Source organism: Ailuropoda melanoleuca, chromosome 15 (assembly GCF_002007445.2).
Source record: "Ailuropoda melanoleuca isolate Jingjing chromosome 15, ASM200744v2, whole genome shotgun sequence".
Lineage (NCBI taxonomy): Eukaryota > Metazoa > Chordata > Mammalia > Carnivora > Ursidae > Ailuropoda > Ailuropoda melanoleuca.
The window spans coordinates 52472011-52498587 of NC_048232.1; the positions used below are offsets into that span (position 1 = coordinate 52472011).

Below are 26577 nucleotides of genomic sequence, written 5' to 3' on the forward strand. Positions count from 1 at the left end.
GTTGCAGTGCTATTCAGAGTACAGTTTCTAAAAAAGTCATCCCGGTCTCATTTCCTGAACTGTTGAATTATGGATATATTTTGATGAATGATAAAGTATAGATGAGCTATTTAAAACTGAAATGGGTTACAATCACTCTTCATACCTCAGTGAATGAAAGACCACTGGGTAAAAGCCAATGAACCTAAGAGCTTTCACATTCTAATTGTCCTAATCCTTCTCCTGAGGAATTTGCAGTGTATGTGTACAAACTATCTTCACCTTTATTAGGAAAGTTACTTCTACTCTCTTATTGGTTTTCACAGCAAGAGAAATTGGGTGATATTTGCTTCTCCCTTCGTTATGTGCCGACTGCTGGCAAGCTGACCGTTGTCATTCTGGAGGCAAAGAACCTGAAGAAGATGGACGTGGGCGGCTTATCTGGTAAGACTGTGATGTTTACTGGGTTTTTTTTTAAATGCAGTTTCATCGTGGATACCAAATGCATTGCACACATGCTGCGACTCCCCATTCCTTATTGATCACAGCTTCCTTTCCACGGAGACTGGAAGCAGTCTCAAAATCCATCCCAACACAGTGCTCCAGAAGCCGCTCTCAGTTTATTGGAATTGGCATAAAAGACGAAATCTGTTTTCCTGTTTCATGGCCAGAGCAGCAATCATTAGTTCTACACACTGAAAGCTGATTTTTTTCCTTTTGCTTCTCTCATAAAAGACAACACCTATGACCATTTTGTGTGTGTTGTTTTTTTTTAACCAAAATTTACCCATGACATGAAAACAGTGTTTTAACTGAGAGTTCTTTATTAGGTTTTGCATAGCCTAACAGTTTTTAGTAACACTGTTTTATTAAAAGGTGCAGCATTTCAAATGTAAGTAAACAAAATCTGTTGGGGGCTGAATCCCCAAGGTAATGCATTTATGTCTACAGTTTATGTTGGGAGTGGAGGAGACTTTTAGATTTTAAGTTCTATATAACCCAAACCTAGTTGCCTTCTTTTTTTTAAGTATGCTCTTGCTCAAAACCAAAGTCAACTGAAGGATTTCTACAATTGAATAGGATTTTTTAAAATTTTCTCTTCTGGGTAATTATATTTTCAATTTTATAGTACATTATTAAAGCTTGAGAAGTTTTCTTTATATACCACAAGGTCATCATAAATAGACTGTAGTGTCATTGTTTGTGGCTGTGGAATTAGAACCAACATATTAGTGCTTTCTCTAATAAAAATATTGCAAACTTCAAAAAGGTCACCCTAATGCAGCAAGGTCATTTTATATTCTAAAGCATAACGGCTCAAAAATGCTAAAGCTGAGTTTCCACTTACTGAACTACCAATTTGTCAACTAAATTCTCCTGGTATTTAAGTTTATTTCTCATTTATAAATAAGTTGCCTGGGAAAGCTGCACTAATTCATCTCACAAAGACCCCATTTAAAAGCTTACTGCTTCCATTGCTTAAAGAATGATAGAACAAATTTAAAGCAATGAGCAGTTTCCTCTAGAAATGTAAAAAAAAAAAAAAATCTAACGTGCATAAGATGCAAAATACATGTGTATATATATACACACACACACACACATATATACACACACACACACATATATATAAACACATACTTTTTTTAAAATTCTATCCACTGATAAGACCTAGAAACAAAGACTGACTCAGTGGCACTGAGCACCCCTAGCACCAGATATGGCTAAACTCAGTTTTTCACTACAAGAACCTGGCACCTATGAGAGAAAGGACAGGTTCCAGGTATGGCACAGAAAGTATACAAGCCTAGAACATCCCATCTAACCAGAAAGCAAAGAAGCTACCAAAGAATACAAAGGTCATGTCAAAAGACTTGGAAGCCACCCCAAAGACACTCTCACTTGCCAAAGATGTGATCATTTGAACACTGGTAATCTAATAAATGTAGGGTATTCAAACCTTAAACAAAAGAGCACTTAATGTACAGAGAAGTTTTCAGCTTTAAGAACAGTTCACTCCCAGATACTACTTAGTATCCTGAGGTAAGACTTCAGACACCTTTGGTTCAATGGTCATGGTGTCTTCGTATCCTGCCTTACATGCTCCTCTCCACACTCCCATTTCAACCAGCATCTCATCACCTGTATCCAGTACTCCTCTAATCTTCCTTCCAATTCATCGTATTCCCTCTAACAGAGTTCCAGAGGCAGCTTAACCATGAAGCCAATGAAACTTCAGTGTCCCTCATTTGTTCTGTCTTCTTCCAAGGTCCTAGAAATGAGTTTCCATGATTACTGATATTTCAGCACAATTTGTCAGTCACAGTGAGTCTCCGACTTTACTGCCGTCATCCATCTCTTCTCGTTCAGCAGCATCTGAGAGGCTACCGGCATTTTTGAGATTTAGTTAAGGGAAGTTGGGTCTGACAGAATATACTTATGTAGCTTTTAATCACTTCCATGTGTAATTGGGTTATTGGTAGCTACCAAGGGAAGGGAGGGCTGCTGGGAGGACTCCTACCACCCACTGCGCTAACTCAGCATTGTGACATAAAAAGGGCAAGGCCAGAGGTCATATCTAATTTAGTAATCATCATTTTCTACATATTTTTTTTCTCCTTTATGTTCTTTTTTTCAAATGTCAAACTACATTTGCTAAAATGGCTAGTTAATTGAATCAAAGTGGGTTGTTTCACCAGGGTCTAAAATTCTATTAGCTTCAGGATCCACACACCCTGGGTCTCCCCTACATTTGAATTATTTGGAATAATTTTGTTTAATTCTTAAATATTAAATAAGGATAGGTCAAGACTCCTAATGTCAAGGGCTCCAACTGCCTCTGAAATTAAGTCAATCACTCAGGTCTACATAACATAGATTCCTCCAGACTACGTCCCATTGCATTTCTATATTTTAACCAAATTGACCAGCACACAGTTCTTCAAACAGACTGTGTAATTTGCTGCCTCCATTCTTTGCTTAAATCATTTCCTTCACTTGGAATTCTTCCTTCCAACAATCCCCAGCTAAATGTTTTCCATTCTTCAGGCCAAGCTTAAGTCTTATTTTCTCCATCTGTTGAACAAATATATAGTGTTTCCCTACTGTGTGTTAAGCATTGTTCTTAGACTAGATTTATATCAGTGGACAAAACAGCCAAAAGGCCCTGCCTTTGTACAGCTTACATTTTAATTTGGGAAGACAGGGAACCAATAAATAAGCATGTAGTATGCCAACAGGTGATAAGCGCTATGGAAAAAAGCAAAGCAGGGAAGTAGAATAAGAAACACTGGGGAGTGGTTTTAAGTGGGGTGGTCAGAGAAAGCCTGGGAAGTAGGTAACATTTGAGCAACAACCTGGAAGAGGTGAGAAATGAACCATGGGATGTCTGGGAGAAAGAAAATTTGAGGTGGAGGGAATTCATGAAGTCTCTTCTGATCCATCACAATAGGACACAACTTTCCCTTTTTTAAATGCCAACAGCAGTTTGTTTACACCCTTCAAACATCACGCTTCTCTCTCACTAGACTCTGCTCTGTATTTCTATCTCCCACAATGCCCTGACTGGTAGCACTGAACATAGCTGCTGAATGAATAATGAATTATTTACAAAGGAGCTATGGCCTGGAAAAACAAGTCTTGCATTTCAAATCTGTTTAACCTACTTACCATTAAAATAACTTTAAGCACTTGGTCTATCTCAAAGTAATTTGACCTATGTCTGAGAAGACCAAAATTATATAATGAGATCATCCCAGGTAATTCAAATGTTTAACTACATTTGCTGGAAATGACTAGTTAATTGGGTTAACCGGAACCAAAGTGGGTTGTTTTACTAGGGTTTGAATCCCACTCTACCACTACTGGCCATTTGACACTGGACAAGTTATTTCGTTTTCTGAGCCTTAGTTGCATTATCTATAAAATGGGAGTAATAAGAGGATTTTTTTTTTAACAAAGGTCCGTGAGAAATAAAGCACAGGATCTGGCACACTAAGTGCTCACTAAATATTCTTGTAATTATTTCTGTTAGTTACTTTATGAAATCTTGGGCTAAATATGGAAAATGTGAAAGCAACCAATGAACAGTTCAACCAAGTCTTATTTGAACGGGAAAAAAAGAAACGTTTGTTTTATAGGATTGGCTGGTCAGTTAAGGCAAAAATGAGATCAGTAGACCTATGTTTTACACAGGCCAAACAGTGAATTAAGACAAGGTATTGAATTAAACAAGAAATATTGGGAAAAAAATGGAAAAACTTTAAATAATTTTTCTTACTGCTCTTTTGAAGGGTTTCTTTTCTACTGTGTAAACTCAAAATACACTGCATCAAGACTGTGCCTCTCTCATCTACCCATATAGCAAATCATGCAAATTCCAACCCTTCTTATAGGGACAAACTTGACTGGACCATTCACAGGCCTACAGTAGACCTTTGCACTTACATGCTTACTATTCCATTCTCAAGTATTTGTAAGCAACATCTAGAGTTTCTGAATCAAGCTATTTGTATGTAAATCTTGAATCTTGCAGGCTTCAATACTGTCCTTCAGGAGTAAGTTGGTAAAGTAGAAAATGAGTCGGGGTTTTTTGCCCTGTAATTGGAAAGGGGGGGGTGGGAAATCAAGCCTTCTGCCTAATAACCACTTCTCAGTATCCTCACAACTTTTATACATCTGTGTGTTTGGAGTAAATTTCTCTTCAAATAAATGTTATCTTTTTGTGAAAACTGAGGAAGAATACGAACAGTGTCTTAGTCCAGTTAAGCTGCTGTAACAACACAATCGTAAACTGGATGCCTTCAATGGAAATTTATTTCTCGTAGTCCAAGATCAAGGCACCAGCAGGTTCAGTGTCTGGTGAGAAACTGCTTCCTGGTTTTATAGGTGGCTCTTATTTTTGGGTCTTCACAGGGCAGAGGAAGCAAGGGAGCTTTCTGGAGACTCTTTTGTAAGGACACTCATACCATTCATGCAGGCTCCACCCTCACAACCTAATCACCTCCCAAGGCTCCCACTTCCAAACACCATCACATTGGGATTTGGTTTCAACATAGGAATTTTAGGGGAATGCTAACATTCAGTCTGCAGCATAGAAGTCTAAGTAATTGAAGGAATTAGAATAGTTGAAGATTCTCAAAGGTGTGAGGTTGTAGGTCTTGTATTTTTGAATGTTTATTTTTTAACATTCAAACCTATACCTGTGCAGACTTTCAAATTACTCACAAGGAGTAAATATCTTGTTCCTAACTGAATCTTTTGTTCCTGTTTATGTTACAACTACTTTCCTCACTTTTTTGTTTGCTTGTCTGTTTGGTTTTTTGTTTATTTTCAGTGGATGCATGTGAGTGAGTGAGCGACTGACAGTGAGTGAGTGTGTGTCTGTGTTTGTGTGTGTGTTTGGAGGGGGGCTGTCATACCAGAAATTTAAGACTTCTAAGTACAGCTTTAATGAGAAAGTTCAAGACTAAGTTCATTTGGGCTTTATATCACAAATTAAAATTTTTCAGATCTTCTAACCTAAGGATAGAGCTGTTTGAAGAAAAGACAACCAGACTTCTGAATGAGCAAAATGGAAGGGAGTAGAAGCTTTTAAATTTCATTTATGTTAAAAATTTTCTTTTCAGATTTAGGTTGAAAAGTTTCAACTCTTAAGTCATTATAACATAGTTCTAGAACACTTTCTAGTTTAGAAATCCTTTTCTAGCTTGGTTTTTTCATGTGGTTCTCATGATAGACCTGTGAGGTAATTTCTGAACGTAATATTCTCAGAAAATTGAAGCTTAGAGGCATTAAATAATGTACATAAATCATCGTGCTCCACACCTGACACACAGAAGGTGTTCAATACCAGCAGTTGCTTTTGATGTTACTGACATTTAAAGTCAGTAGCTTGTAGATGGTCTAGCTGGGACTAAAGCCCAGATTTGGATTCCCAATGCAGAATGCCTCAAAGACCATTCCATTTCCCCTCTTTCCCTGCAGCTGGAACACAGTCCTTTAGAAATTTTTCTAAGCATTTTTACAGCCAGGAACCATGGCAAGTAGACAAGAGTAAGAAATTTGTCCATCCTGCCTCTTTCATATGTGTTGTAGTCACCTAAATTGTGGAGAACAACAAAAGCACATCAAGAAGGTGCTGGGAAAATACAGATGCAGGACTGAAATCATAAACACCTAGTCCAGCAGTCTCCTGAAATCAAGGAGCTAGAGAGGTGGCCATGAGATGAGATCAGGTCAGACACCCTGAGGGATGGCTGGAGGAAATGTAGTTGAAAGTCCTCTACCACATCATCTCTCTTCTTTTCACTTTCCACCCCAGGCCCCACCCCTAGTCTTCTTCCTGGTGACCCCAGTCCTGTCTTAGCACTATGGAATTTACACCGTGCAAAGCAAAGGGCTGTAGGAGAGATCCCCCCACAAAAAAATCGATGTCCCCCAAAAGAAAGGGCAATGAAATTCACAAAGGGAAGCAATACTTTAGGGAGATGAAGAAGAGGGGACTCGTGGTGGAAAGAGAGTCACCGTCCCTAGGTCGTGGACTGCCACGATGTGGTTGAGCCAACGGAGACCTAAGCCAGTAAGATTTACCCTGCCTAACCCACTCAGCCCTCCATACATACATATATATGCACTGTTAAGATACAATTTTTAAGTTGTTCATAGGTATGTCTGCTCATTTCTACTGTTCTAGAAATGAAATTTGGAAAATAGAGCCAATTTAAACATTTGAAGTCACCTAGGAAAAAGCCACCCAACCTCGGGGAACCACTGGACTCCACATAGAAACCATGAATGAGAAGAGGCACATCATTCTTTTAGGCACAGGTAGTAGGTAGATAGAATATCTCATCACATAAAGATAGGGTATCCTACCAACATGGGAATCACCCCATTGCACATGTTAAAATGTAAGATTTCAGGGACTACCTCAGACCAAGCTATAACTGAATATAAAGGGGGTAGGAACCTGGAAATTGTATTTTAAAAGTCTCCCATGTTATTCTTATGCATCTTAAATTTGAAAACAATACTTTATAGAAAGTATATAGAGTGTTAGCTGAAGCCAGGGAGGAAATCATACTGCAGTATATCAATGTGTCAAATCAACATGTTGTATACCTTAAACTTAAATGATGTTATATGTCACCCGTATCACAAGAAAAAAAAATTTAAAAAGAACTCTACTTAGAAGCTTAAATGTTACATCAGAATTTTAACTGAGGTCCAGATCAGCCAAAGTGAGAACTTTTTTCTGGCCAGTGCTGTAGAATACATCCTTTGCCTTATATAATGGAATTTCCCTAAAAAAGAAGTTCTATGTATTTTGTCAGCCCAGTATCCTCTTTCTTGAGAAACACCTTGTCCACATGTCTTAATTTTGTCTTCTTCAGTCTCTCCTAAAGACAAAAGCAGATTGTTCCTTTATACACTCATGACTGCCACGCTTATCTGTCCTTCCATCAGTGCCGAAAGCACGACAAAGAAAACCATTCCGAACTCAAGTGATTTGAGCTAAAAGCCACTAGGCTGGGAGCTGAGCCAACAAATAAAGTGGCAAAAACTTATTTGAGCTGATTAGATAGGGATATACAAATTAATTGGCCATGATATCAGGGTCAAGCAATAATATGCAAATAAACTAGCATCTTGAGCTAACAGGACAGGAATGTGCATAATAAGTTGGCTGTGATGTCAGAAGTCTTCATCGTAATTTTAGGCTTGGCTGTTACACTATAAAATTCCATGACACTTCAAAATGTTTAGTTATAATATTGATAAAATAATCTGAATCCCTAAAATGTGAACAAATTGATCTAAAAAGAAAAAAAAGAATAACATATCTTTAAACTGGATCATTTTAGAAATTGAGTTATTAGAAAGGGTTAAATCAAAGTTTAATGCAAGTTGAGACCCAAGCATAGTTACCACAGAATGGACAGAGATGCTATGTCTGAAGGATTAACAGTGGTTTTGATTAAATGAGAAGAGCAGATGTGGAGTGTGGGCTAGATTTCAAATCAAGAAATGAGTGATAGCCTGAAATGTGTTTGTTCAGAACAGTTAACACAACACATCTAAATAAGTCCTTTAGCCCCAGGTACATCTCCAGTCATTCAACAAATACCATTTCAGTGCCCACTCTGTGCCAGGCAGTATGCCCATCCTTGGAAACACAAGTAGAAGTAACAGAAGACACTTACATAGCACAATGTGAGCTGGACACTGTTCTAAACACTTTGTATCCCTTAACTGATTTAATTTCCATTACAACACTAGGAGGTAGACACTATTTTTAATGTTATTTTATTGATGGAACTGGAGAGGTAAATAACTTTCCCAGGTCAAAGAATTTTTGGCAGAGTTAGGATGTCAACCCAAACAGTCTTTAGACTCCATGAATAAAACATGACTTCTAAGTTCTTATCCTTTCTCACCAGGTTCAACTTGGAGAACATAGGGCTGACTACATGCTACACTTTGAGGGATGGCCAAAAATTCTACCCAATTCCAATAATTCCTTGAAACCCAAACTAAATTCCATAATGGAAACCACTCATATAAATTAGTTGGTTGACTAATTAGTTTTTGGTTACTTGGACAGCAAAGACAGGATCAATGAGTCCCTAAGATCAGACAACAAAATTAATAGATTTTTGGGCTGAAAGGACAATCTCCATTTCTTTCTTGTGTACAGATTCATATTTTATTTTAGTGATTGAGTCTTTGCACACTAAAGAAGATGAAATACAAAGCAGTGTAGTTTCAACTATGTCACTGGTAGAGGTGTAGGGATGTTACTAAGACATTGTGGAAGAAAGTCTAAGGGATTTGAGTGCCTATTAGGTGGTAGAGAAAGACTAAAAAAAATTTGCCTACTACTCAATTTTACCAAGGCTTGATTCTGGAAGACAGTGTGTAATATTACTGGGAGAATGGGGCAATATGATTTTATAAAAGCTTACTACCCTTTGTCAAGTGCTATAGAGCTCTGTGAGTCAAAAATCACTTTTAAATAACCCTGAAGAAATTAGAATTGTGATTGACAACTTACCAGGAAAATAGAGCTCAGCTGAAAAAAATGTTAACAAGAAAAGTCCACAGAGAAAGAAGTGGAAAAGTAAGTTCCAAAGAGGTTTGTACTAAGACATTTTTACCAGTCACCTTGAAACTCTCAATTTTAGAGGTGCCTGGGTGGCTCATTCAGTTAAGCATCTGCCTTCAGTTCAGGTCACAATCCCAGGGTTCGGGGATCAAGCCCCACATTGGGCTCCCTGCTCAGCAGGGAACCTGCTTCTCCCTGTTTGTGTGTTCTCTCTCTCTCTCTGTCAAATAAATAAAATCTAGAAAAGAAAAGAAAAGAAAAGAAAAGAAAAGAAAAGAAAAGAAAAGAAAAGAAAGAAAAAGAAAGAGAGAGAGAAAGAAAGAAAGAAAGAAAGAAAGAGAAAGAAAGAAAGAAAGAAAGAAGAAAAGAAAAAAATAAAGACAAGAAACTCTCAATTTTCAAGGTAACAGAAATGTTTNAAGAAAGAAAGAGAAAGAAAGAAAGAAGAAAAGAAAAAAATAAAGACAAGAAACTCTCAATTTTCAAGGTAACAGAAATGTTTCTGGTCATTGAAATCCAAGCTCAGAGGATAAATGAAAAAGATCTTGCTAAACTGAGTAAGCCAAAATATGGTAGATGAGCTTCAGTATGAGCAAGCTTAGAAATAATACGGTAAAAGAAAAAAAAATAAAAATCGTATTAGTGGAAGATAATAGGGTCAGTAATAAAACAAGAAAAAAGCCACATAGAACCATCTACTGAAGACATTCACCAAGTACATGGCTACAGCCAAACAGGCTTGACATTGCTATGACTTATTATAAATACAAAAGGGGGAAAAATGCCCTTTGTCCCAGACTAAAGTTCACCATGTGTGCAATATGTGTAGTTATGGCAGCCTACCTCAGGAAAAATATGGATGGTGTTAGGTGACCAACTGCCAGAGGAAGTGGCTAAAACAGGGATGAAGGGGCTGTGTGTGAGGACAGGCTTAGAAGATTGGGACTTTGTAGTCTGGGAAAGAAAAGCTGAGCAGACATATGATTAAAGTCTGAAAATCATGACAGGTAGAGCTAAGGTAATACCTACCTGTTATCCCATCCCGCAATACTAGAATTAGCAAGTGACCTTGATGTTTGAAAGAAAATACATAAAAGGAGGGCCATTCAGAATGACCTCAAAGGCACCTTTCTACTCAAAAATTCTTTGTCAAATTTTCTTTGCAGTTAGGTAGTAAAAACTTGTTACTCTAGGAGAGGAATAAGTTGAGATATATGTATAAACCTGTTTTGAGTTATAGGCTTAAAAGGGGATATCTCTAAATCTTTATTTTGTGTTATCTTATAGGACTCCCATGCCCTTCCATGGGTAACCATCAGAAAAAAATCCCCACAGCTGCTTATCTCAGTAATCCAACCCAGAATGACTGTATTTGCATCCTTGAATTGACCATTTTATCCTCTGCTCTCCATTGACTATACAAGAAAGGAATAGAGAAGGTTAGATTTTCAAAAGGTAAATTGTTTTCCCAGGATTAAAGCCCCAAAATATTCCTGTTTTTAAAACTATATTTTGTGAGCCTCAAGAGATTTGATAGTTTTTCAAATAAGGCTATTAAAAATATATAGCGAATATCTATGCTGTTTTTCTCTTACATGGGGCTACAAGATTCCATTTAGGCCTACAACAGGTGACAAAAATGGAAAATACTATGAAGTCTTAAACAATGGCAACAATGTTCAAAGAAGTAAACCTCAAAAACAATCTTTAAAAAAAATTGTACTTGATTCTTTTGGAAGTGGAAGTGACTATAATATACTATTTGTACATAATCCCTTAATCTCATGTTCCTGCTCTCCACTATAAATTGATCACCCTATTGTCCTTCACAGTCTTGCCACCTGCTGTACCATGAGCTACTTGGAGAGCAGACATGGCTTCTATTTAACGTTTGCCTTCTCAGAGGCCCTAGCACTCACGTTAGGCGAACAGACCTCAATGTCCTCTGCCTAAGCAACCAGTTAGGAACTTGCAAATTCTACCAATCTGGTTATTTTGTCTTCATCTTCTAACTGATCTGACTTAATTGTTTTTACTTAATGAAATTCTCTTGGCATTGCATAGTGGTCATATAATAGAAATAAGAAAGAAAATCTGAATAAACAAAATGTAATTGTTGAAATTATCTCTGCTGTCATTTTCACATTTTTCTTCCTTCATTCCCTCATCCTCTTCAGTTAAAACAAAAACAAAACAAAACAAAAAAAACAATGAAACAGACTATCTTCAGGGGATAAAGGAAGAGTGACCTAGAAATGTACACATTACTGTAGTCATTCCTCAATGACAGTCATAAAGACATTTTCCAGTGAAGACAAACATGGTCCACTAGTCCTATCTTTTGCCCAGCATGAACAGATAAGGCAATGAGTCATCACCTTACTTGTTCATTGCCTTATAAACTAACTCCTTACAAAAGGAGTCAAGAGACCATAGCCACTGGTTGCCTTTTTGAATTGCTAACGACCTAACTTTTGTTATACATCATTCTTAGTGATCCCTGGAAAACTAAGGGGCTTCTTATAATTTTTTCTTCTACAAATGAATGATTTTAACTATTTAGGAAATTAAGTTTTTTTACCTCAAAATACGAATATCCTCAGTAACTGCTGTTACCCAAAACTAAAGCAACCCAGTTGACTGACATAACTGCATAGATTTCAAACTGACATCAGCAAACAACATGACAGTGTAATTGTCCCCCATGAACCAAAAAGATCTGAATGCGTATTTAGTAACAATACACTTGCAGAATACATATACACAGGGAACTGAGATTTCGTAGTTATCTACCAATATCATAGCTGCCATTTGTTCATAATAACTGTCATATCCTAATTAAGGAAACAAACGCTTTCACAGATAGTACCATTACAATATTTCCTTAGATTTTTAGTTTTAAAATTACAGGGAAGCTTAAGAGGAACGCCTGGGTGGCTCAGTCGGTTAAACGTCTGCCTTCAGCTCAGGTCATGATCCTGGGGTCCTGGGATAGAGAGCCCGGACTCCCAGCTCCCGGTGGGGAGTCTGCTTCTCCCTCTCTCTCTGCCCCTCCCCCTGCTCATGCTTGTTCTCTAACTCTCTCAAAAAAGGAAGAAAGAAAGAAAAAGAAAGCAAGCAAGCTTAAGAAGTTAAAATAACCCATAATCCTACCACTTTAATATGTGAGGTAAAGGACCAACCAGTCCTTCTAATCCCTTCCCATTCAAAGATAGTTAATTGCCTCAACAATTTGAAATTTCTTATGCAGATTTCCTTTTCAGCTTTATATAAATTACGCTCACATAAATATATGTGCATGGGATCACATCGAACATTCTGTAATATTTTTTCCACTTAACAATACAGAGCAGAGGTCCTCCGGGATCGGTATGCAGAAACGTACAATTACTTCTTCTAGCTGCTTTGCATCCCTTTATTTGGCTGGATCCTGATATACTTAGCAATCCCCTTATAATATGAGGAAAATTACTTAACTTCAAAGGACTTGAAAAACTTTAAAATAAATAGAAGAATAATGTGCTCCTGGATAGGAATATAATATACTAATGATGCCAATTCCTCCCAAGTTAATATCAAATGTCATAAATGAAGGTAAGACAAGTAACAACGTTCTTTTTGGAAGAAAGCAGATAAGGCATCAATATCCCTGTAATACAAAGAGGGCCTACACATCAACGACAGGGGAGAAAATGGGAGAAATTTCCTATTTTTTAAATGTTCCTGAAATTTTCTTGCTACTGCTTCTACCACTACCAGCTCCTTTTGCCAAAAGCTAAAATATTACATTTTTATACAGTCTCATCATGCCTCCAAATAAGAAAGGATTTTAAAGTAAGATGTAATTACCCTCAGTTCAAAACCTAAAAATGTGTTGCTTAAAAAGACAACCTCGATTGATTGCAAAGAGTACAAAAAATAAGTCAGGTCATTAGCTTGTAGATTTTCAGATTTTCATCAGCTATCTTTGCAGGAGTTTGAATCCATTAGAACACTCAATCCAGTGGCATTATTTTGATACCAACTTACAAGTATCTCAGTCACTAAAAGTGAAAGTAAAAATGTATACATTTACAAAAGTCAAAACCAACATTTAAGAGAATTGCTCAATTTCTACACTATAAAACTACTTAAACATTTGAAAACTGCGCATATTAAAAGTTGCAAATTTAAAGCATATATTTAGAAAATACTCTAAAAAAATACTCTTGAATTTTATAGTACCTTCTTTGCATGCAGTGAAAACACTATAAATGAAACTAGCCTAAAGAGCTTATTATATTACAGTGAAGCTTTCGTTTACTATAATTAGAAATCTATTTTAATCTTAACTGAAAGTTGTGTTCATGTTTTATATAAGAATTCCACTAAAATGTTTAAAAAATAGTTTAGTGGCAGAGATTTTAAAAGAGGCAGTGAATGCTTATGAATTATGCAAGTCTGAACTTTCATTTTAATAACTTCATTAAAATATAAAAACCTTGAAAGCCTCCCAACAGGAATTTAACTTTATAAAAATGCTTTATACGTGCCCTGACCTTGCCAAAAGGCATGCCTAAGGCATGATTTAACCGTTATTACAGGGCAAAGCCTAATAATAAATACCTATCTGAAAATGCCGGCATCTGTCCTTGCCTGCTTGGCCTCCAGTGGAGTTGCAAGTCAGCCATAAACAGACCCTCTCCTGTGAGACAGCAGGACGCAGCAGACAGGGAACAGCTACTAGCATTGGAAAACCTGGATCCGAAGCCCTTAACCTTTCTAATCCTGTCTGTTCATCTATACAACTGGGGTATCAAGGACAGCCATGTTGTTGCCTAAGCAAATAAAGTAATGTCAGGTGGAAACTGAATTGACAGCTCTGTATCAGTGTTGATTTTTTCTAAGCAGAAGACAGTTCTGGGTTATCTATTTTTCTCACCATATCCTGGCTCCTAGAAAATATGTTCCTGTGTGGCTAATATACACGTTCCATGTTTTTAAGGCTGCGTCTCCAACATTTGGACGGCAGTCATCTACTTAGACTTACTTATCCTAGGAGAGCATCCTAAGGCTAACCTGCAAACTCTACTTCTCCTTTCTGTTATTTGGCCACGAGATCCAGCTTGCTTTATAAGAAATAAGACCAGCAGGGTATTTCTCAAGTAGTATATTTCTACCAATTTCAACTCCTTAAGTTGTTTCTTCGAATTTTCTAAGGTACCAGAGTTGTCTTCTAAATGGTTCTTTATAACAGGCCTGAGACAAACACAGCTAATTGGGTCAACAAATAGGAAGAAAGAGGAAGAACAGAGCCTTAGTCATCCTAATTATCAAGTTAATGCCTGGTTGTTGGACAAACCCTCCCTCTTTCTAAAATGAAACACATAAGACATAACCCACTGTTGCTATGTTAATTTGACTAGAAGTGGCAGGGCCTGATCCCAAAGCAACCCCCACTGGTCTTTCCAAATAATGGTGCCCCAGCTAATGAATACCTACTTGGATACAATAGGAGTCCGTGTTCATTGCCCACTGTTGCTGCTTAATTGAATGGTCAAGATTCCAACTTTCTCTTACCCTGCAAATTCTCAAATCGTGATTCACAAATAATACCAACACCAAAACAAGAGAAGTAACCATGTGAACTCCCATATCCTTTCACTCTTTTGTTTCTCTTCAGCTTCTTTTCCTCCAGCTGAAATTTCCTTTTCTGTATCAAACATACACAGAGACTGTACCCAGCCCGGCATTTTAACAAATGGAAAAACTCTGGTTGGATTATGCATCTACTCCGCAGTCTTCATCTTAAATCAAAGGAATTGCTCCAAATGCTAATACAAAAAGCAGCTCATTTAAAATACTTGCAAAGAACCAGGTGAGAAATACAAAAAAACAAACAAAAAAAAACCTATTGTGGTTTAGTCCCACAGCAGAGAGGATTCCTCTATGCCGCTCTAGCAATTATTTAAGAAAAAAAAAAAAAAAAGAAAAAAAAAAGAAAGCCACAGTTGCCCACATCAGTAACGTTGAACTCGAATAACCAGCCAGCCTGACCCAAGATTAGTTAAACCAATTGCTTAGGAAACCTGTTCTGTGAAGCTATGAACCTGAAGACTGTATTCCAGATTCCAGGGATAAAAGTGTCAGAGCTTCACAGCGTGCTGCAGCGGATATAAACACAAAACTAGGAGATATAGTCCAGCCTGATCCTCGGGTTGAAAAAACTTCACAAACATATTACAATCAGGGCTACCTTTTATTTATATTAAAAAAAAAAGATATCTTAAGTTATCCTGCAAAAGGATTCAACAAAACAGAATTAAAGTATTATATAAATGTAGCTCAAGGCTAAAGAGAAAAATACTACCCTCAAGCCAAACTCTATCAATCTAGATATTAAATACATATTTATATATTTTAAAATCAATTTGACCACACACAATTATAGTATAGGGTTTGATTCTTGTAACTGACACTTGAGGGTTTTTGGGTTTTTTTATTTTTGTTTTTGTTTTTTACATCTAAATTAGTTCAGCCTAATTGTTGTAAGAGGAACTAGTCATTAAAGCTACTAAAATATGGTATTTGCTTATAAGCAAGCTACAGGAATAGGATTTTTTTTTTTTTATCTTGAGTGGGTCAATGATTAGCAAAAAGACATGTCTTTTTACTTCTGTCCCACTATTATAGTACGGTTGGTTCTCATCATTGCCTAACTTGCCATTTAAGGTTCAAAATTATTTCATCTGAAATGTGAAACAGCAGTGAAATCTTATTACCAACTGAGATTATTAATTTCAAAGATGAGACTCCAGCAACAGAGCTTCTCTACCTGGCCCTGAGATGTCTGTAATATTGCATTCATTTCTGAAAACACACTTAGAAGGATAGACACTGGCCTTTGGAAGCAAATACAGAGAGAAATAGGGGTCGTGCCGAGGGCAGATACAGTCTCAGCTGAGGAACCGTTCAAGGAATTAGAGCTGTTAAGGCTGCAAAAGAGAAAACTTAGAGGACACCATAACTGCCTGCAAACATGTGGGAGAAGAATAGAACTTACTCTTGTTAACTATAAAGATCTGAACTGGGATCGATGAGAATAAGCAATGGAGGTCCATACTGGGTTCTTTCCATTTCAGTACCTAAGCAAAGGCTGGAGGCGAGCTTGGCAGAAATACTGGGTTGGGATGGTGCCCTACTAGGCTCCACTGGTTGTATGGCTAACCTGATAAATCCCTGCCATCTCCCAAGACGGTCGCATTCTAGGTGAGAACTGAAGCTCTAAAGATCATGCCCAGCTTGAAGCTCGGACGAGTACAGGGGAGAACAAAAAGACAAAGTCATTCCCCAAGAGTGATTATTTTATTTTTATTCCTTAAAAAAAAATAAATAAGGATGAAAGACTACTGATGATGATGGTGGTGATAAATAGCTATAATCTAGTCAACGCTTTTGTCTTGTTTAAGCCTCATCACAACCTCATGAGGCCAATATTATCTCCATATGCAAATGAGGAAACTAAGGCTAGGACAAGTTAGGTGACTTACTCAAGGTCACAGAGTGAATAAATGGCAGGTCTCCGCTTCTCACTCCAGCTGTGTGTGTTACCTAAGCCTGTCTGCTTACCCGCTACATTCCACTGTCTAGACTGCGTGCACTGTAATTTCAATTGGCCATAATCCCCAAACCAGAGAAACCTCAACCCTAGAAGATAATAAATGCTTTTAAGCTGCAAAATGATCAGTTGACTCACAATTAATACCCGCTATAGATTATTTTGACAAAGTAACGATATCCAACTGTGCCTGCAAATGCCAACACAAGAAATCCCTGTGACTTCACGGATCAACGGCAAGTGCCCTAATGAGCAAAAAAACCTGCTCTTTATTCATTTTTTCTGGTGTTTCTTATGTCTGCTGAAAAATAATGCCGAGAAGCAATCGGTGTTCTTTTCAACAACTTAAAACAAAAACAAAAACAAAGAAAAAGGGTTAGGGTTTACACGTTTACATAATACAAAAAGAGTGGCCAGGAAACAGTGAGCTGTGGCCTCCCAGTGGGAAGACAATCATATGCAGCCAGTGAGTTCCCGGGCAGTTTTAATTTACTTTTAATCATTTCAGAAGTTGTGCCTCAAAGGTATGCGCTAAAGGCTTCACGGCATCTTGCCTTTTTTTTTTTTCTTTGTCCCTCCTTTTTCTGTTCGGCAAAAAGTAGCTAGCAAACAAACAAACCTGTGTAGAACCAATGGAAGTCAAACAAACCTGTGTAGAACCAATGGAAGTCTGTGCTTCTCCAGGAAACTCCCCCAGACAGAGAATAACAAAGATGAGGCTAGGCTATCTTTGCACTGTCCACATACTTCACTTGATCACTGACCTGTCTTTGATTGTATCCGAGAAATGCCTTTTCTCATTCACGAGGCTAGGTGCCTTAATCATCAGGTTGCCAGGCACCCAACTTATTCCTTTTTCTGTGTTCCCATGGCAGGCTAACGTCATCCCTTGGCGTGATTTATCACACACAGTAGGTATCCTTTGGCTCTTTCTCTATGAATTTCTGTTGGCTAGACATCTGATCATTCGTTTTTGCAAGACCATCATCTAGCATTGCCTAACACACAGTAGGCCCCCTTAAGGTTGAAATTAAATGAAAATGCAAACTTTTCATTGTATCCCCCATGTTGGGCTTATCATATGAACTGAACTGAATGGAATTGAATTAGAACAAATCAAATTGAACCGATTCAGACATTAGGTTACAGTAAAGATATCCAGATTATATTTATAGACAAGTTGATTAACACAACCTAGCTTTGAAGTTGTGTGACTTCACAGAGTTGTGTGACTGACACAGAGCTCACTCTCGAAGTCAGACAGATGCCACCTCTGTCATGGTCTTGTTTTTCACTTACATGAAATCAATTTACATGATCAAGTTTTCAAGCCACAGTTGTTGTTTTCCAGGAATCACTTTAAGCGACACGCTCATTTCATGAGGAATTAGTTTGGTTACAATTAAATAATACAATCCATATATCAGTATAATTTGGTTCACATAAACTGCAGTACATAGCAAAACTCTCAAAGCAAATACACCAGTGAGAGTCTCTCAGGTGCCCCAACCTCCACTGTGAAGCTCCCACGCCTCCTTCGGGAACCCTGGCGTCCTGTGTGAGAGGCATGCCTAAACAAGGGCAGCACTGGGGTTCTGTACTCAAATCTTAGTAAATCTCTAAGTCTTTATTCTTTTTCCTCTAAAAATAAGTAGAAATTCTAATATTTTCTTCCCCGTGGGGAGCATCGAACTCCGTACTGGAGACCACAGAAGACTAAAGTTTTCTAGTTTAAAAATCAAAAATCTGCCAGTCATCCCACATTTGCCTTTGTCATACCTCAGACAGAAAATTATATCATGTTGTTTCAATTTTTTTTTAAAGATTTTATTTATTTGGCAGAGACAGAGAGCCCGAGTGGGGACAGCAGAGAGGGAGAAGCAGACTCCCCACTGAGCGGGGATCTCGATGTGGGGGCTCGATCCCAGGACCCTGGGATCATGACCTGAGCCTAAGGCAGATGCTTATCCAACTGAGCCACCCAGGTGCTCCCATGTTGTTTCAATTTTTGTTCTTTTAAAAAAAAGTTAATTATTCATTAACCCAGAAGAATGGCACATTGTAGTTTACCAACGTGATGTCTAATTTTTATGTAAAAATGGTATGCTCCAATAAATGACACACCCTTCATAAATTTCCGAGATAACACACAATTTTTTTTTTTAAAGATTTTATTTATTTATTTGACAGAGATAGAGACAGCCAGCGAGAGAGGGAACACAAGCAGGGGGAGTGGGAGAGGAAGAAGCAGGCTCATAGCAGAGGAGCCTGATGTGGGGCTCGATCCCATAACGCTGGGATCACGCCCTGAGCCGAAGGCAGACGCTTAACCGCTGTGCCACCCAGGCGCCCCTAACACACAATTTTAAAACACACATGTAAAGAGATACTAAAACAGATTTGTCAGGTCTCACAATGTCACACAAAGAATAGGAATGGCGGGATGTTTAGCCTGGAAAAGGGGAGACTGTGTGGGTAGCAGAATAGCTATTTATAAGACCTGAAGACCTGTCCTAGGGACAAAAGTATGAAGGCATGTGCTCACCAAATTTGTATTAAATGCCTACCTGCTGAGTATCATAGCTGGAGATACAAAGATGAATAAAATGTAAGGCCTGCCTTCAAGGAGCTCAGAGCCCGGTCAGGGAGAGCCACTTCGAAAGAAATAGTCTATGTGATTTAGTAAGAGTCCATTTTTTTCTGTAGAGAAGCAGAGAGTAAATACTTTAGGTTTTGCAGGCCTCAAGATCTCGTGAAACTACCGAATTCTGCCCTTGTAACATGAAAACAGCCGTACACGATATGTAAAGAATAAATGTGGCTGTGTTCTAATAAAACTTTATTTGTGGACACTGACATTTAAATTTCATATAGTTTCACATCTCATGGATTATTCTTTTGATTTTTCCCCCCAAACCTTTAAAAATCTGAAAACCTTATCTCATGCCCACATACACATGCAGCAGCCAGATTTTGTCTTCAGGCAGTAATCTGCTGAACCCTGATAAAGATTAACAGGAATTTACTGGAGGTCAGAGGAACGGTAGGTAACCCCAACTGGAGTTATCACGGAGGGTTCATGGAGAAAGAACCGAGTGAAGGATTATGCAAGAGGATGGACCCACAGGACTGGACCCTAAAAGCAAAAGCACAGCTGTGTGCAACAGACCGGGGAACGCAGATAACCCACAAGCCACGCCATTACAGCAGCACCTGGCAAGCAAGGAGGTCACAGAGATAGGCAGGGCCAGATCAAGGCAATTGAACTTTATGCTCTGGACGTGCTAAGCAGCCACTGAGGGCTTTAAGCAGTGAACTCTTATTGGAATGGTTGGCAGTTCCAGAACCACAATTCTCGCCCAGGCTGTGGAGTCGGTCTGACTTGGGTTAGGATCCCAGTTCTGCCACTCATCAGGCATAGGACCTTAAACCAGTTTCTTGTGCTCTCTAGATTTCAGTCCCCTCATCTGAAAACCAAAGACAATCCCTACCTTTGCATTTGTTATTCTGTATTACTGCACTTTGCTTCCCTTAATCACAGACAGTGTCACACCAGTAATGTAACCACTCTTGCAGGAACCAAGCATCCCCAATGGACATCAAGTGCCTCGCATACGGTCTGATGGAGCAGGCACTCAAAGGTAGTGAAGGAAGAAATGAAAAAGATAAACCCAGCATTCCCCTGCTTTATCATTCCATCAGTGTCCACACTAACTTCTCATTTTACAAAGATAAATATGTTGTAACATTTCTTTAAAACTTGGATCAAAAGCATTGAGAGAAAAATGATCTTTATAAAACTATCATAACAATAATAAATTTATTTTCCTGAGAGAGTTATAATTACATTTTGGTACATGGCTTTCATCCCCCACCTCCAGTGATGCATTTCCCTCAAGAAATTTTCTTTCTCTAAATAGGCACTATCTGGTTTACATGGCACTAAACTTGAAGTAAAACAAATTTTCCAATGCAAAATTTATCAAGCTAACTTTATAACTTAATCTCACACATAAGATGACAAGTGGCCCATTTCATGAATGATCCACAAATGACTGTATTCTTTCCTGTGTAAATTGCCAAAAGACCTTCAAGTTTTACTATCCAATATCACATCTCATTATAAACTGTACATATATGAATGATCTAATCAGAAGATTTCTAGGACTCTTCTTCCAGGGCAAACCAGAAAGCAACAGAATCCATGTTGATTTTTAGCTCAAATTGTTTATTGTTCAAGTTCATTAAATCATTTCAACAAATGCCTAGAGAGCACCTCTGTGCGACGCACTCTTAAATCTTTCCTTTTAGAGAGATTCATGTAACCTGTTTTTTACGTTCTAAGATGCTTAACTCTTACCCATTTTCTGTATTGTGTGTAGGCGTAATAATGTCCTACAAAGAGAAAGCCTATCAATTCTAAGGATAGGATAAAATAGAAGAAAATCATAGGACTATTTAAATCATATGAATTTTAAGAAGATTCATAGGATTATTTAAATCATAAGAATTTTAAGAGTACTATCTTCAATCTCTTTCATCCTTCTAGTTCCCAAGAAATCATACATGTATCCTGAAATCTAACCTCATTTACATATGACAGAATTGCTTTTGAAAATTCAGACGTTAGCCGTATTGCCATTGTTGTATAAACAACTTAGTTCCTGTTCTCCCTTTGAGTCCTACAATCCTTTAAGACTGATTATAAATTGAGAATATCCAAGATGCCAAAATGATATACAATTTACTCAACATACCAAATCTGTTATTTAGAAAAGCCCTGTCATTTTCTAAGGAGTGCTTATAATTACGTTCCAACACGTATTTGTCATCACCCCAGCCTCAAAATTAAATAGGAGATAGAGTACATGAGAAAACAGTTTAATTATATTTCTGAAAGAGTTCTTTCCAACTAAACTCTGTCAAAATGTGATGAGATCCCCTGGGATTTTTTTTATTTTAATTTGCAATTACTAATTTGTCCACCCAAATAGGAGGGGATATATTTCATTCATTAATTACCACAAATACATAGTATATGAATATAGGTGTATTGTATAAGTATTCAAATGTTTATTATGTATTATTCTAGGATATGTATTCTGGAATTATTTTATACAAGATCCTAAGGACAGGTTAGCATTTTAGTGAAATATATACAGTATATACAAGATTTAAAGACAATATTCAAGAAGGCACATAGGAAGTACACAAAAATAGCTGTTGAATCAATTAATAATTTTAATTTAATGTTTGTTGCCCTTTCCCCTTTCTTGATATATTTATTTGCTCATCAACTCAAGAGTTACAGCACATCTACTATGTACTAGGCAGTTCTGGAGGCTAAGGATACAGCAGCAAATAAAATAAGCAATCCTCCTTCATGAGGCTGATATTCTGGAGAGGGAGAAAAACATTAAACAAGATAAGTGAGTAAAATATAGAGTGTGTTAGATAGTAAGTGTTTAGGAGAAAAATGAAGCAGAGAACATTTATGAAAAGTGGTCAGATTCTGGATATATTTTGAAGAATAGGACTTGCTTCTGACAACAAAAGACAGCAGGGGAGCCAAAGGTATACCTGTTTTGGCCGGAGCATTGGCAAGAACAGAGTTGCTAAACACTGGTTTGGGGAAATCTGCAATATGCCAGGTTTGGGGAGAATGGACAGTATGGGTTACCTTTGGAACATGTTTAATTGATGATACCAATTAGAAAAACAAATGGAAATACCTAGTATGTAGTTAACCAAGATTAAAACTTATTTAACCTTTTTTTTAAGATTTATTTGAGAGAGCGAGCTTGGGGGAGGGGATGAGAGGTATTGGGGGGAGGCAGAGAAAATCTCAAGCAGACTCCACACTGACCCAACCTGGGGCCTAATATCATGCCCCTGAGATCATGACTTGGGCCAAAACCAGAAGTCGGATGCTAACTGACTGAGTTGAGCCCAGGTGCCCCAAAATTTTTTTAACTTTTTAACCTAACTTGGAAAATCACTTTTTTTCTTCATCCAAACCATGATGAATTATTCCTATGTGTTTATCAGTACATTTGAAAGCTATTGGCGAGGGTGCCTTTCTCACTTTTATTTTTTCTCCCCTCTCTTATTCTTCATGTTGTTTAATTCTTAACTATACAAAACACAGGACATAAACCATGGAATTTACCCTCATCCCCACTTTTAATCCTCACCCTAGATTTGTATTCCTTTTTTATGCTACACACCATACCAAAAATACTTGTCTCCTCAGATTATCAAACTCAAATGCCCTCTTTTACAAATCTTTCCCTAACTAAAAGATCCTCAAAGGCTTAATTCCTTTACAAAACCCTTTCAACCCAATCCCAGTTTACTGATACCTGCCTTTCTTCAGGAGAGGTCTAGAAACCTTCAGAAAGGTTTCATATGACAAGTATGACATAGTTTGGAGAATCGTCTGTTGTTATAGAATCTGACACATAAATACAAACTCTTAACACTCCAGAAAAATAGTCTATTGGAAAACATTGTTTTGGTTTTTCCTACTCAAGCTGCATTACATAGCCTATTTACATAATACAACTTACGGAAATGAATTTGTAAAGAAAGAAAAATTTTAATCAATTGATGAAGGGAGCCTGGGTGGCTCAGTTGGTTGAGCGTTCAACTCTTGATTTCAGCTGAGGTCATGATCTCAGAGTTGTGGGTTTGGGCCCCTGTTGGGCTCCACGATTAGCAGGGAGTCTGCTTGGGATTCTCTCTCCTCCTCTCCCTTTGCCCCTCCCTCTGCTCTCTCCCTCTCAAATAAATAAATTTTTAAAAAATCAATTGATGAGGTTTAGTGGCCTCATAGACTTCTACATCAAAAGCTAGTCTGATTAAGAGCAATCCTTCTCAAATCTTCCCAAAAACAAAACAAACTAAACCAAAACAAAGAGGAGGGAAAACTCCCAGACTCATTTAACAAGCCAGCATCATCCTACTATCAAAACTAGAAAATGAACTGGTAGAAAAGAAAAAAAAGGCCAATATCCCTGATGAATATAGATGTAAAAGTTCTCAATTAAATACTAGCAAACCAAATTCAGCAGCATATTAACAGGATCATTCACCATGATCCAGTAGGATTTATGCCTGGGATTCAAGGGTGATTCAACATGCACAACATCGGTTTGATACATCACATTAATAGAATGAAAGAAAAACATATGATCATCTCAATAGACACAGAAAAAGCATTTGACAAAATTCAACATCTGTTCATGGTAAAAACATATTAGACATAGAAGGAACAGGATTCAACATAATAAAGGCCATAATTCAAGGCCACAGCTAACATCCTATTCAATAGTAAAAGGATAAAAGCCTTTCCTCTAAGATCAGAAACAAGACAAGTGTGCCCACTCTTAACCACTCTTATTCAACAAAGCATTGGAAGTCCTAGCTAGAATGATCAAGCAATAACAAAAATAAAAGTTATCAGAATTGGAAAGGAAGTAAAATTGTATTTGTAGAAGACATGATTTCATATATAGAAAATCCTAAAGATTCAACCAAAACACTGTTAGATCTAATTAACGAATTCAATCAAGTTGCAGAATACAAAAGTAACATACAAAAATCAGTAGCATTTCTATATACTAACCATAAATTTTCTGGAAAAAAAAATCAATTTCACTTACAATACCATAAAAAACAAAGTGCTTAAGAATAAGCCTAACTGGGCTACCTGGGTGGTTCAGTCAGTTAAGCATCTGCCTTCAGCTCAGGTCATGATCCTAGGGTCTTGGGATCAAGCTCTGCATTGGGCTTCCCTGCTCAGCTGGGAGTCCACTTCTCCCTCTGCCTGCTGCTTACTCTGATTATTCAGTCTCAATCTCACTCTCTCTTTCTGACAAATAAAATCTAGAAAGAAATAAAAAGAGAAAAAGAGAAAGAAAGGGAGAGAAAAAAAAAAAACCTAACTAAGGAGGTGAAAGATTTCTACTCTGAAAACTACAAGACATTGATGAAGGAAACCAAAGAGGATAAATAAATGGAAAGTCATCCTATGCTCATGGGTTGGAAGAATATTGTTAAAATTCCAATGCTACCAAAAGCCATCCATAGATTTCATGAAATCTCAATCAAAACTCCAACAGCGTTTTTTAAAGAAGTAGAAAAAAAAACACTCAAAGTTTATATGGAAACACAAAAGACCCCAAATAGTTAAAGAAATTTAGAGAGAAAAAAAAAAAAAACAAAGGCAAAGGCTATAGTCAAACAGTATGTTACTGGCACAAAAACAGACAAGTAGACCAATGGAACAGAATCAAGAGCCTGGAAATAAACCAAAGTATATATGGTCAACTAATATTTGACAAGGGAACCAAAAATACTCTATAGAGAAAAGATAGTTTCCAACAAATGGTGTTGGATATTCACATGTAAATGACAATTGGATATTCACATGTAAAAGAATGAAACTGGACCCATGTCTTACACCACTTGCAAAAATTAACTCAAAATAGATTAAAGTCTTAAGCATAAGACCTGAAATCATGAAACTCCTACAACGAAACATAGGGATAAAGCTTCCTGACATGTGTCTTGGTAGTAATTTTTTGGATAGGACACCTAAAGCACAACCAACAAAATGAAAAACAAGTGATCTACATCAAACTAAAGAGCTTCTATACAACAAAAGAATCCATCAGCGAAGTAAAAAGACAATCTACAGAATGAAAATATTTGCAAATCATGTATCTAATAAGGTGTTAATATCCAAAATACATGAAGAACTCCTACAACTCTATCAAAATTTTTAAAAAGTAGGCAAAGTATCTGAAGAGATATTTCTCTAAAGACAACATACACAAGGCCAACACGTACATGAAAAGATGCTGAACTCCACTTGTCGTTAGGGAAATGCGAACTAAAACCACAATGAGGTATCACCTCATGCCTTTTAGGGTGACCATCATCAAAAAGAGATAACATGTGCTCGTATAAATGTGGAAAAAAGGAAACCCTTGTGCGCTATTGGTGGAATTGTAAATTATCACAGACACTATGGAAAACAGTGTAGAAGATCCTCAAAAACTTAAAAATAGAACTACCATATGATCTAGCAATTCCACTTCTGGAAATACAGCCAAAGGAAATGAAAACACTAACTCAAAAAGATATTTGCACCCCTATCCTATGTTCACAGCAGCATTGTTTACAATAACCAAGACATGGAAACAACCTAAGTGTCCACGTATGGTTGTATGGTTAAAGTTGTAAGACAGATACACAAACACATGCATGCATACACACACACACACACACACACGAATATTAGACAGCCATAAAAAATGAGGAAATCTTACCATTTGCAACAACNTGTATGGTTGTATGGTTAAAGTTGTAAGACAGATACACCAACACATGCATGCGTACACACACACACACACACACACACGAATATTAGACAGCCATAAAAAATGAGGAAATCTTACCATTTGCAACAACATAGATGGGCCTTGAAGGCATTATGCTAAGCGAAATATGTCAGACAGAGAGACAGATATCTCACTTCGACATGGAATCTTAAAACAACCACCACCACCACAATAACAACAAAAATCATAGGAAAAAAGATATCAGACTTGTGGTTACTAGGGTTTGGGGAGTTGGAGGAGGGGGGTTAAATGGTCCAGACTTCCAGTTATAAAGTAAGTCTTAGTGATGTTATACACAATATGATGACTACAGAAAATACTGCTATATGATATGTAAGAAAGTTGAGAGTAAATTCTAATAGTTCTCATGACAAGGAGAACATTTTCTTCCTTTTTTCTTTTATTTTATCTATAGGAAGATATTGATGTTAGCTGGATCTATTGTAAGTAATCACTTCACAATATATGTAAATCAAACCATCCTGCTG

The 26577-nt window shown here is 37.4% G+C and overlaps 1 protein-coding gene across 3 annotated transcripts in view; it reads left to right on the forward strand.

The window, feature by feature from the left end:
• The window catches only part of SYT1 (synaptotagmin 1), a 567865-nt gene that overhangs the window by 461750 nt on the left and 79538 nt on the right, over nucleotides 1–26577 (forward strand). For all 3 annotated transcript variants that reach the window (XM_019797023.2, XM_011221755.3, XM_011221754.3), the window contains one exon: nucleotides 306–423. In XM_019797023.2, the coding sequence (XP_019652582.1) occupies nucleotides 306–423 (118 nt within the window). The remainder of the gene's footprint in view (nucleotides 1–305; nucleotides 424–26577) is intronic.